This window comes from Daucus carota, chromosome 5 (assembly GCF_001625215.2).
Source record: "Daucus carota subsp. sativus chromosome 5, DH1 v3.0, whole genome shotgun sequence".
Taxonomy (NCBI): domain Eukaryota; kingdom Viridiplantae; phylum Streptophyta; class Magnoliopsida; order Apiales; family Apiaceae; genus Daucus; species Daucus carota.
In genome coordinates, this window is record NC_030385.2 from 26795787 (window position 1) to 26807333 (window position 11547).

General features: G+C 35.5%; 2 protein-coding genes across 2 annotated transcripts; both read right to left on the bottom strand.

Annotated features, from left to right (window-relative positions):
• Positions 1 to 632: 632 nt before the first annotated feature.
• LOC108220763 (glucomannan 4-beta-mannosyltransferase 9) lies at positions 633 to 3557 on the bottom strand. Its single transcript, XM_017394619.2, has 9 exons — positions 3015 to 3557; positions 2700 to 2798; positions 2334 to 2586; positions 2122 to 2232; positions 1861 to 1997; positions 1605 to 1718; positions 1306 to 1505; positions 998 to 1192; positions 633 to 908 (listed from the first exon to the last, which is right to left on the bottom strand). The coding sequence occupies exons 1-9, from the start codon at positions 3342 to 3344 to the stop codon at positions 746 to 748; spliced, it is 1602 nt and encodes a 533-aa protein (XP_017250108.1). The 5' UTR covers positions 3345 to 3557; the 3' UTR covers positions 633 to 745.
• Positions 3558 to 5193: 1636 nt separating this feature from the next.
• On the bottom strand, positions 5194 to 8619 carry LOC108220764 (AT-hook motif nuclear-localized protein 9). Its single transcript, XM_017394620.2, has 5 exons — positions 8045 to 8619; positions 7571 to 7638; positions 7343 to 7474; positions 6706 to 6864; positions 5194 to 5729 (listed from the first exon to the last, which is right to left on the bottom strand). The coding sequence occupies exons 1-5, from the start codon at positions 8424 to 8426 to the stop codon at positions 5421 to 5423; spliced, it is 1050 nt and encodes a 349-aa protein (XP_017250109.1). The 5' UTR covers positions 8427 to 8619; the 3' UTR covers positions 5194 to 5420.
• Between the last annotated feature and the right edge of the window lie 2928 nt (positions 8620 to 11547).

The following is an 11547-nucleotide window of genomic DNA, read 5'->3' on the forward strand; positions in this document are numbered from 1 at the left end:
ATATTTCTTGTTATTAGTTCTTATATTGTTTCTGCGCTTAGTGATACTTGGCCAGATTTATTGTTGCATTGTAGTGCTTGTTAAATAACTCTGTTTTTGACACACATAGAGGGAAAGTACTGGAGATTGCTGCAGAAAGGTAGATTTCCCTACAAGCGGCTCATGTGTGCTGGAGAGCCTTAAAAGATTATTGCCTCCCTACTATGACTCAGTTACATGCGCGCTATGTTCCAGTTCCAGTTACTTGTCCAGTATGTACTGCAGTCTGCAGGTGATGAAACCATCCTCCATGCTTTAGTTTCGTGCGAATTTGCAGCACAATGTTGGTATACTATTCTAGGTGATTATTCTCAGTACCCCGCGACCAACTTTAAAGACTGGTTTGATCACCTGTTGTTGGCTCACAACAATTAAGGAGAGGTGGGGTGATTTTGTCATGCTTTGTTGGGGTATCTGGAAAGCTCGTAATGAGTTAGTATGGCAACAGCGACGCTCCCAAGTTAGATATGTAGTTAATTCAACTAAAAATTACTTTGTGCAAGGGAAGAATGCCCAGAAGTTAAGTAAAACAGGACATGTAATATGAGATGGAGGTAGTAATTACTTGTTAAAGGTGAGGCACACAGGTAGTATAATTGCATTCTTTTGCATCATTCTATTTGAAAAGAAGTAAAAGTGATAAAATATATGAATGACATTCACAAAGAGTTTCTAAGCCTAACTACATTCACAATGGGTGGGCTGATTAAGAGTTGGGAACAATGGTGCCAACATAGCCACATCCCATTATGAGGAAGGCCATAGACTGAATATACAGGTAAATAAAGTAACGAGTTTTTCCATACGAGTAGTCATAGCAAGCCGAGACAAAGAGGTAAGCTGAGACAGCAAGCTCCAACATGTGAAGCCTGTAATTATATCAACACAAGTAAATGTAAATTCATAACATGTTTGAGATTGCGAAAGCAAAGCTCCAAATATTTATTTATAAGCATACCTTTGCCCCAGCCTGAACTGAGGTTTCTTGGGTGCCTTTTTGGGGCTCTTTTTGGTGGTTGCATCCCCTAGTTTTTCTGTGACAACCCATTCATTTGCTCTCCCCGTCTCCAACAGACCTATCAAGGTCGCCTTTGTGCGGTGCAATGCCATAACGTTTTCAAAGAGGATCCAGAACATTAGCAAGTGCATGGACCTGGAGGGGAAAAGGCAATCAAACGATTAGTCTGATCCGAAAAAACTAGAATTTATTTGGACTAAGCAATCATGTCAGAAGGCCAAGAATGGATGAAGTTGGAAGATTTAGACCTTGGAGTTCCAGCTGCATTGAGTACGGTGATAATGACAGGGATATAAACGGCTCCCCATTTCGGGACTTCTACCTCAGGAACCCAACAGGTTGCAGGAAGTATAAGACAGTAAAAAGAGAAGGTGATGATATGGGCAATAATCTTTCTGATGAGAAAGAAGTTATAAATCACGTATGCTTTCTTGTACCAAGATACCGTCTGCAATGGAACAGAAAATGCACAAGCTAAATTAGGCATGACTCGTGGCTTCTATTTAAACAAGGTATAAACCACAGAAAACGAGAGGTTACAGTTAACCTTATTCCTAATGATCTCCCAAAACATCTTCCTGAACAGATTGGCAGGGCCACAAGACCATCGATGTTGCTGGAACCGGAATGCTTGGAATGTACTTGGTAATTCACTTTTTACCTACATTAAACAGAAACTAATAAGAATAAAGAACTTATTTTTTATAGTAATGCATGGCACAAAGTAGTGCCAAATTAACTACTGTACTAGTACATCAAATTTGCTAATGCACATACGCAGCGCTGAGGCTGTAAATATGAACCTGGAGATCGCCAAGATATAAGAATTTCCAGCCTCTGAGACCAGCTCGAACGGCTAAATCCATGTCTTCAACTGTTGTCCTGTCTTTCCATCCACCAGCTTCGTTGATAGCAGCGATTCTCCACACCCCAGCAGTGCCTGGAGTTTATAAATGATTGATGCGTTTAATATTTGTGATTGGAATAAGAATGACTAGCATAAATGTTTGAAACCTTCAAATAGTTTTCCTAATATAAGTCACTCCAAAATAGTTGAAAGTTACCGTTGAAGCCAAAAAAGGCATGAGTAGATGAACCAACTTCTTGTTCCACGGTGAAATGATAATCCAAAGACATTTCTTGCATTCTTGTCAACAAGCACTCATCAGCATTTACTGCAAAATCACCAGAAATAAAACTCAAATGTCACAACTTGTACAGGCAAAAAGATGAGATCAAGGCTTCCAATCTCTCTTTACAAAATAGAGGAAGTTACCAAATATCCATCGAGCTTGAACAAGGGCGAGTTCAGGATTATGAGCAAGATAGGGTATGGAACGGAGAAGAAAGTCTGGATCAGGTCGAAAATCAGCATCAAATATGGCTACGTATTCGCAGTCCTTGACGTACTGATGTGTAAGTCCATCTTTTAGTGCCCCTGATTTATAACCCTTCCTGTTCTCTCTTACTTGGTACCTGATGTTGATTCCTTTATTCGCCCATTTCTGACACTCCATTTGCACCATTTGCTAAGAAATTTAAGGCATTAGACAAACACCAACTAATTAGCCCATTTTTCTCAAAAAAGTTATTAACAACATCAAAATTTCTTGACATTTGATGTAAAAAACTTTCCCTTCACCTTAACTGTGGGGTCTGTTGAATCATCAAGAACTTGAATTACAAAACGGTCAGTAGGCCAAGAAAGTTTAGAAGCAGCTCCAATCGACATTTTATAAACCTGCATTGCCATTGAAAACAAATTAATGCCGAGTACCAGAAGAAGAGCGGTTTTTCTATGATGTGCTCATGCTAAACACTAAATTCTATATATTTAGCTCATTGATTGGTTTATAATTCTTAATAATGGGGGACTCTCTGCATATACAAAACCACACGAGCAAAGAATTTAGTGTCATGGGCACATACTAGACAAAGCAAAAGAAGAGCTATGGACCTCTCTTTCATTAAACATTGGAATTTGAATGAGCACATGAGGATAATCTGAATTCCCAGACTCCACATCATCTCTGAAAGGTTCAAACTTGAATCGCTTATCCGGTTTTCGCCCAAACAGCTTGACAAGAACAATGACAATGCTCATATAAACCCTCTCCACAAACAACATCAATGACACCATCAAACACACCACAACAGCTATTCTCAGAACCGGTATCACCAATGGCGCTTTAATCAAATCCCAAATCAGCAAAACCTGAGCCTTGATATCGTCTCCAGGTCCCATAAACGAATCGGGCATAAGCCCACTCCTCACAAACTGCTCCATTTTTAAACAAAAGAGAGGTCCTTCTTCCTTCTCCCCTGTCTAGAGCCAGAGGAAACAGAATTTATTCGAAGACCGACCAGCACGGCCTTATTAAAATCTACACAGCCTAAACAATTAACAGAAGATTATTATTATCAGGCTATCTGCTTCTGTTAACGAAAAAGAAACAGAAGCAGAGGATAACAATAATAAACAGATAATATAGAGACAATTAAATGTTGATGCACAAAAATAAGTGATATATAGGTGGTGCCAAAGAGCGAGAGGAGGAGAGGGGCGGCAAATTGCATGCACAATTTTTATAGTAATAAATCTTTCCTCTAATAACTTTGTCTATATTCTTGCAAGCTTCAGTCCAGATATGCATATATTTCTCACAGCTGTTGCAACTGAACACATCTCTCGCCTCTCATCTTCTACGTGTGCGTAGTTAAATATTGCATGCATGGAAGTTTGAGGTACGTGTTTATTTGGTCATGAAATAATTTTGCTATTTACGTATCATGCGGATCCCGGATATATAGAAGAAGAATGAAGAAAGAGAGGCTCTGATGTTAGGATACATCCATGTAGATTGCAATTGCAAATTTGTAGGATTGGCATATACAAAACGCTTTTAACAGAATAATAGATATGCATTTACATAGGTTACCGGTTCTAAAAATCTCCGATTTATTAAAAAATCTTTGATTCATCGGTTACATTCGGATTTGACTAAAAATCCTGATTTATCCATAAAATGTCTGTTAAATCCCTTGTAAATCCTGAATCGATATGTCACCAGATTAGAGCCATGACCTCACCTATGAAATACTCTTAGTCCGAATAAAGGTTTTTTTTTAAAAAAAGAAAGATAAAATTAGGCTGAATTGAATAAGTCTATATATATTTTGAGTCTTTGATAAGGAATCATAGAAGAAAGATCAGATATAAATGTTAATCATGGTTTATCATCAAATCACTACTTTTAAAACTAGTGATTGTGTTATATATGCTTATGCTGTAAGCTAGATCTAAGCTTTTGAAACGTTGTTGTTGAGAACTTGAGATTGCTGCATGCTCAGGCCATTTCTTTGCAACTTTACAAGTAGGTTGTGACATTGTTATTATGGAGCTTAACCCACAAATTTTGATATTTAGAAATTTAACCTGAGAAATTATCATTGCTATGATTGTGTTCTCCGGAACATCATTAGGCATGCCCACTAAAAGTAATTTTTGGGGTTCACTGGCATATAATATAAGGGTACCATTGATGTGAATTGTAATAAATTTGTTGACAACTTGTTTTTCAAAATTTTAAATATTAGAAAGAGACTCTAATGAGCACGATTGGATAGCCCAAGTGGTGGGCTTATCCTCTGTTGTCCCGAGACACCGGGTTCGACTCTGGCTCACCCGAGAATTATTAGAACAGATACTAATTTGTAAGGCATATAAGATCGCATTGTCAAAAAAAGAAAGAGACTCTAATTGAACTGTGTAAATCTACCTATTCATGTACTACCGATTTGAGTTGCAGTATTTCTGCCCTTGCAGAGGTAATATCAGAAGTTCATCCTCAAGATGTACCAAATATCTGTATTATTGAAGGTTCTGATGTTTATAGGGATGAAAATTCTGCCTTTTTGCACTTGAGTGGTAGCCGTGAACTACGATCTTTCTTTTATGGCATTACTACTTAAAAAGTTTAGATCATATTTTGCAAGGGGGAAGAATTTCTTCAATTCTTCGTCTGAAATTGGCGTAGAAGAGTTTCAGACAAATGCTTGAAAAAATTTAAGTACTACTAAACCTCTGTATACAATGTATATATGGACTGAAGTTGAAGTATAGATTAATAGACACTAGCAAGAGCAAGGATAAAAGATTGATACCTGTAAAATGACAAGGGAAAAGGAACAATCTGTATGAGAAATTAAGCATGGTATCTTACAATAAATAGCAAATCTCAGACAGAAATTTGAAAAAAACCTTGTAATATTCTCATTCCGACAAGAAGTTTAGCTAAGATGTCAGCCACTGGTCTAGACCTAGAGCAAATAGCGTTTGCAACTAAGAAAGATACTGTGAGAGCTACTCATCAGGTGCAGACATGTTTATATCAGGATATGGCTTTTGTTCTGCAGGCTCTTCTGAGCCATTCCAATCTGCCGAAAAGGGGGAAACTATATTGATGTTGTCATCTGCTTCAGCGTGATTTTCTACCTGAAAATGAGATGGCAGAAATTGGCCGGCACTGGTTTCCGCTGATGTCTGTAAGTTAGGTCTTGTTGGTTCCACTTCTATATTATCCTGTACCGGAGGAGAAACAACTCTAGCTGCATACTGCTGCTTCTGTTTGTGCATTCTATATGCATCAGGCATAAAGCTTCCAACCACACACTAGACCAAAAAAAAAACGTGGTTACAATAACATAAGAATCTTCTTAATGGGAGAACTAGCAAGCCCCTATGTTTGTGTCCAAATTGTATCACTACAGCGAATTTAAAATTTCAGTAATGTGCTATGAAGACTTTATTTTTCATTCATTGATGTCATAGTTACTTGGGACTGTGCCCTTCTCCACGTTCTAAGTCCCTCCATGGTTCATATTATGTTTATTCCTAGTCCAGAATGTGGATAAAATCTGATGAACAGAGAAGAATTCCTGAACTTAGTTCAAATAGAAAACCCAAAACTAGAAGATAGTTACTAATTACGATCAAACCATATACTTAACATGCATGGAAAAACAAGTTTTTAGTTGAAGGTGACATGAGGTTGACTTATGATGCACACTACAAAAGCTGCAAAATCAACAAAATGCCTAAAATAATCATTACGCTGAAAAGCACAATCCAACCGAACACCAGAGCATAATATAATCTCACAAAAACAATTTAGAAGTGTTAGAGCAAGTCTAATGCAATGACATGTTATTGCCATAATTTGGCACCAAATGCAAAAAATAATCAACTCCAAAGGAGTTGTAAATTTGGATGCAAGTTTGCATAAATGCATCCATGGTGCCATGTTTGCATCCAAGGATGCATTTATACATCTTTTGCCACCTCACCATTTAACAAGAACCGGAGGGAAACAATTAATGCATCTAGCTTCTAGCACCGGAGTGCAAGTTGAAAATTTAGCTAAAAGTTTAAAAGGGTTATCAAATCTGGAACTAGTTTATGCATCTAGCACCGGAGTGCAAGTTTTATTTTGGCAGCAAACACTTTTTGATGCCATATTATAGAAATGACTATAGGTATTTTGGATCTAGCATTGGACTAGCTCTTAGGATAGGCCACACTATTGACTTTCATGTGAAGTGTATAAACCAAGGTCAAATCTGACATTTAAGCACAGAGATACTCTTACTTGGATTGGGTTTGCTGCAATCAATGTACCAGCAATAGCACCGCCAATTACACGACCATCGGGACCTGCTAGTGAGACGCTTAATCTGCCAGTCCTTTTTAAACTACCGTTCTCAGAGAATGTGAATGATCCACTGAGTGATAGGATCTCAAATCGACCCTGCAAATTCAAAGAACATTACTGCATATTATGAATAAATTGTTGAAAAATATGTGTAGAAAACATGCACATATTAAGCTTCAAGAATATGTAGCAGTTGTCATAAAAGAGAAAATCAATCATCACGGGGGATAGCATAATTATATTGTAAAAGCGGAAAAGAGAGAGAACAATTAAAGGCTGTAAATCCAGATCTGTCTCCCCTAGTTAGATATTGGAGGCGAAACATGTTGTTTATTTATTATACAGAAAGATGTCTACTATACTAGTTTATAGCTCCACAAGTTCATTAATTTTTTTCTTTTCATTGGTCATCTGTAATCTGAACCTCATCCAGTAATTCATAACATGACTACTATTGATATAGGCTATGTGTTAAGGTTAAAGGCGTCCTAGCAATTCTCTTCAGAATAAACTTCTGTTATTAACCATATCTAGGCTCAGAAAAATATGCGGAAAGGAGGCAGATGAGTCAAACCTCGTATGTGAGGACACCACCAGAAGAACCGGGCTGGCAAATGGTGACACTAGAAACAGCTCCATTTGCAGAAAGAACACAAATTGCTTTAGCCCCCTTTTGGAAAAGGGATAAGATCTTTGAACCAACATCCTGATTACATTACAAATAAACATAAACAGAAAAGAATCGCTTGTTATAAAATGTTTATCACAATAGACTTTGTAAAAAGCAAGTGCTGTATATTACCTCTCCAGGGTACACAATAATCACATGAGGTGTAAAATCTCCCCCAGCTGTGTCCGCAAATAACTCACCTTCGCAAACACAGATCAAATGCAAAAACGTTTTTTACATTAGTAACTCGCAAAAAACATACACCAGGGTGCTAATTTCTGACAAACCCTATAACTCAACTCGAATTGTCCTATCTTTCCTTGAAGTCAGCCCGGAGTAAAAAGCCTCCGGCTGCAAGGCTATCTCGAATTCCCATTTCCGGTCCTGATTTTATTAAATGTCACACATAATCGAAAACACTACTCGAGCATAATTAATTTATCCACACCCCTACAAAACACGCACAAAAAACAGACAATACGACTCAACCAGTCCGAATATGGCCCAAAATGAATCTTATAAAGAAATGTAATTCAATTTTATAAAATTTCGACAAATAATCAAAATTGACCCGTTTACGAACACGGCTAGGAATTATTTACTGACCTAAAGAAGCAAGCAGCTGCCAGTTACCGGAACCAGGTGGACGACCACGTCCCCGGCCTTTACTCAACGAACCGTCAGAATGCGATATCGAAAACCCCGCAGGCGACGCCGATAAAACCGGCGGCGACCCTGCCGCCGGCACCCTCAAATTACCATCCGCGTCATATTTTCTGGGCCTTCCTCGTTTCTTTTTCACCAACTCCCCATTCCCACTTCCTGGAACAACACTCAAATTCTGCGGCTGAGGTGGCGCATCATGCGGTGGCGCAACAGCCGGTACCGCAACTTCAACAGCAACATTAACGTCGTTAACTAAAGGTGGCGAGTTAGTCGCCGAGTTGATGTCGAGCGACACGGACTCTGAACTACACTTCTCTTCCATTTCCAAGAAATCTCCCGGGATATGTTACTTTATGAATACTAAAGTATATATAAACTTTGAGTTTTAATCGTGATAAAACAGTTTTAATTTGAGAACACGCGAGAGATCGTACTTTTAAGTTAAAATATAATTAGTAGACGTTTGTTTTCGGCTTAAAAAAAAGGAGTTCGTAAAGCTGGGTTCCCTTCCCTCCATTAATGAGTTTTGAAGAAGCAAGAACGACTAAAACGCGACGATCTTTATATTTCCCTTATTTCATGTTCCTCTATTTAATATCGGAGTATACAGAAATAAATTATTTTATATGTTTTCTAATTTGGCGCTATGTAAATTTTGTTAAGTTTGGAAAATTTATTCTTTTTCGGTATTCCTTTTGGGAAAAAATAATTTTATTACAAAAATAAAATGTGCGTGAAATATAAATGATAATAATTTTATTACAAAAATAAAATGCGCGTGAAATATAAATGGGAGAATCAGATTGCATATCCGCATATTTTAATCATTAAAATACTTATTTGTATATGTTACCTATAAGACTCCCTTTCTCAATTTTCGTATTAGCATTTCTAAAGGAAAACCAATAAATTGGCTTTCTATACACACATTCACTAATTTTTGAGTTACAGTTATAATGTATTTTTTAATTTAATGTACAAAATAAATTTGAATAATATGGTCAAAACATTAAAATATCAAACAAAACAATAATATAAAAATATGAACGGAGTACTATATTCAAAAAATGGTTTGTCTAGTGTGCGCTATGAGCACATGCTAAACACTAAAATTTATGAATTTTGGATGATTTTCATTGGTGTGGTAGTTGTAAATGTAAGATCCATCATTATTAGAAAATGAAATCAATCAAAAGCTTCTGAATTTATAAATTTTGACGTTTAATATGTGATTTCAAACAAAACCAATACAGCATATTTTAAGCAAGCTCTGTCTCCAATAGTCCATTGTGTCGATAAAAGCTGGTCAACATTGTTGAGTTATGACACACAAAACCTTGTACTTTACTGAATTACCAGCACTAGTTTTTAACACTACTCACTGCGATTTCTCCCTATGTTGTTGACTGTTTCATCTCGGAGAAGTAGACGAGTCGGACCCCGGAATTAAGAATTCTTTTTATTAATAAGTGAAATCATATTTTAATAAAATGTTATAATTGTCAATATATGAAATGGTCAATTTATATTATATTTAATAATTAATTAGATTTTTAAAAGATTTTTTATATAGAATTTGAAAATAATTAATTCAAAATTTTAAAAAATATTAAAATTTGAGGATTTTAATTAAGATTTTAAATTATGTTACAATATTTGACAGTATTCATACATGACCTTAAATTATACTTAAACATTTGAAAGTATTCGATTGTAATTATATAAAGTCTATTAAAATTTTATGATATCGAATGTTGATGGATTTTCCTGGACTTCATTAACTAGTGAATTTCGTGAGATTGTTCAACATATTTTAAGTGTTTTGAACTTACATCAAAATTCATTAATTTAAAAAGTCCAAATCCAAATTTTTAAAAAAATGATTCGTTAAATACAAACTTTCGAGTTTTGGGCCGAATATCCGTTAAATTGAATTAGGGGTCATTTGGCAAATCTAAATAAAAAATATCTGAACGATTAAAATAGCTGAATGATCTGAGTGAATTATTTATCTGAAAGATGAATAAATAATCTTATTTGAGAAAAATATATTTGAAAATGTCTGAATGATATTAATATTTTTTTGACCTAATATAAAATTTTATTTAACATAATATTATTAAATATAAAAACTACTTTAAACTAGCTAAGATATAAATTGGTCAATAAATATAAACTAAATAGTATATTACATGAAAATCTATATGAATGTGATAATAAAATTAAAATTAATTTAATATATTTAGAAGTAAGTGTGATATTACATGGACATATTGATTAGAATTGTGTACGTTTTTTATTGTATTTGGGTATTCGGTACATATAGCAAAAAGAAAATGAAAGCTTTAAAATTAGTGTACCCATAAAAGTGTGTTGTCTGAGCCAGGCAGTCCCCAAACTCTGCATTACTCGGTCAGCAATCATACAGAATCATTCAGCCGCATCAGCTAACTAAATATTATCGCCAAAAGGACTGAACCATCCCATTCATATTAATTCAGCCACATTCAGCTCTAAACAAATGACCCCTTAGCATGTCATTCTTGATATGAGTGCATGTATCTAAAAAAAATTGAAATATGGTACACTTATTAGATATAAGATAGAAGTTCGACAATTATACCAACTTTTGGATATTTATTTGCAAATATATCACTTTGGCTAAAATCTTTCAAATTAACTATCTTTTTTTTTTTTGAAAAAAAGAAATTAATTCAATAATCAAAAGCCATACGGCATCTACAAGAACAATCGAGTCGAACAAATATAAAACAGATCATATCGTTGACTAATCTAGTCCTTATAAAGACACAATCAAGCGATTTGCTGAAATTGATATATACACATATAGTTTTCATCAAAACACGTTTGAGCTATCGATCGTAACTGCAATCCCATATAAATCTTTACCACTGAATCAGTCCCTTCAAAATCTGGCAGATCTAACGTCCTGGACATTGAATCACACCAAAACATACCAAAAAAACACACCAAGCTCTCACAAGGAGAGAATAAACAAAACCCAAATAAATTGGGAACAAAACTCACCCAAAAAAGATTTTATCAAACAAAGATACAATCTTGAAAGATAAAAATCCTTACCTGGGGAGGAATATTATTGAAAAACAAGAGCAAAACAAAAAAAATAACTGATTTGGGGCTTTCCACAGGTGAAAACTGATGGAAGTCCCCACGACGGCTAGGGAAAAGGAAGAAGCTTGAGAGGATTTTTTTTAAAGTTTTGATTTTTTAAAACATACAATCAATTAAATTACAAAAATACTATCTGCACATTCTCATTCTCTTGTTACTTCTCTCTCTCCCTTGTCTACTCACATTCTCTCTCTCTCATTCAAGAAACACAGAAGTCGTCTCGTCTTGGCATTACTAGTAGCCTATTGTTACAAATAGAAACTTGATGCTAGAATTTCAGAAAAATCATG

Coding starts and splice junctions, on each gene's coding strand:
- LOC108220763 (XM_017394619.2), bottom strand. CDS start 3,344: ATGGAGCAGTTTGTGAGGAGTGGGCTTATGCCCGATTCGTTTATGGGA. Junction 2,233..2,333: donor TCAAGCTCGATGGATATTTG/GTAACTTCCTCT, acceptor GTGATTTTGCAG/TAAATGCTGATGAGTGCTTG. Junction 1,719..1,860: donor TATATCTTGGCGATCTCCAG/GTTCATATTTAC, acceptor TGTTTAATGTAG/GTAAAAAGTGAATTACCAAG.
- LOC108220764 (XM_017394620.2), bottom strand. CDS start 8,426: ATGGAAGAGAAGTGTAGTTCAGAGTCCGTGTCGCTCGACATCAACTCG. Junction 7,475..7,570: donor TTATTGTGTACCCTGGAGAG/GTAATATACAGC, acceptor TAATGTAATCAG/GATGTTGGTTCAAAGATCTT. Junction 6,865..7,342: donor GTGGTGTCCTCACATACGAG/GTTTGACTCATC, acceptor TTGAATTTGCAG/GGTCGATTTGAGATCCTATC.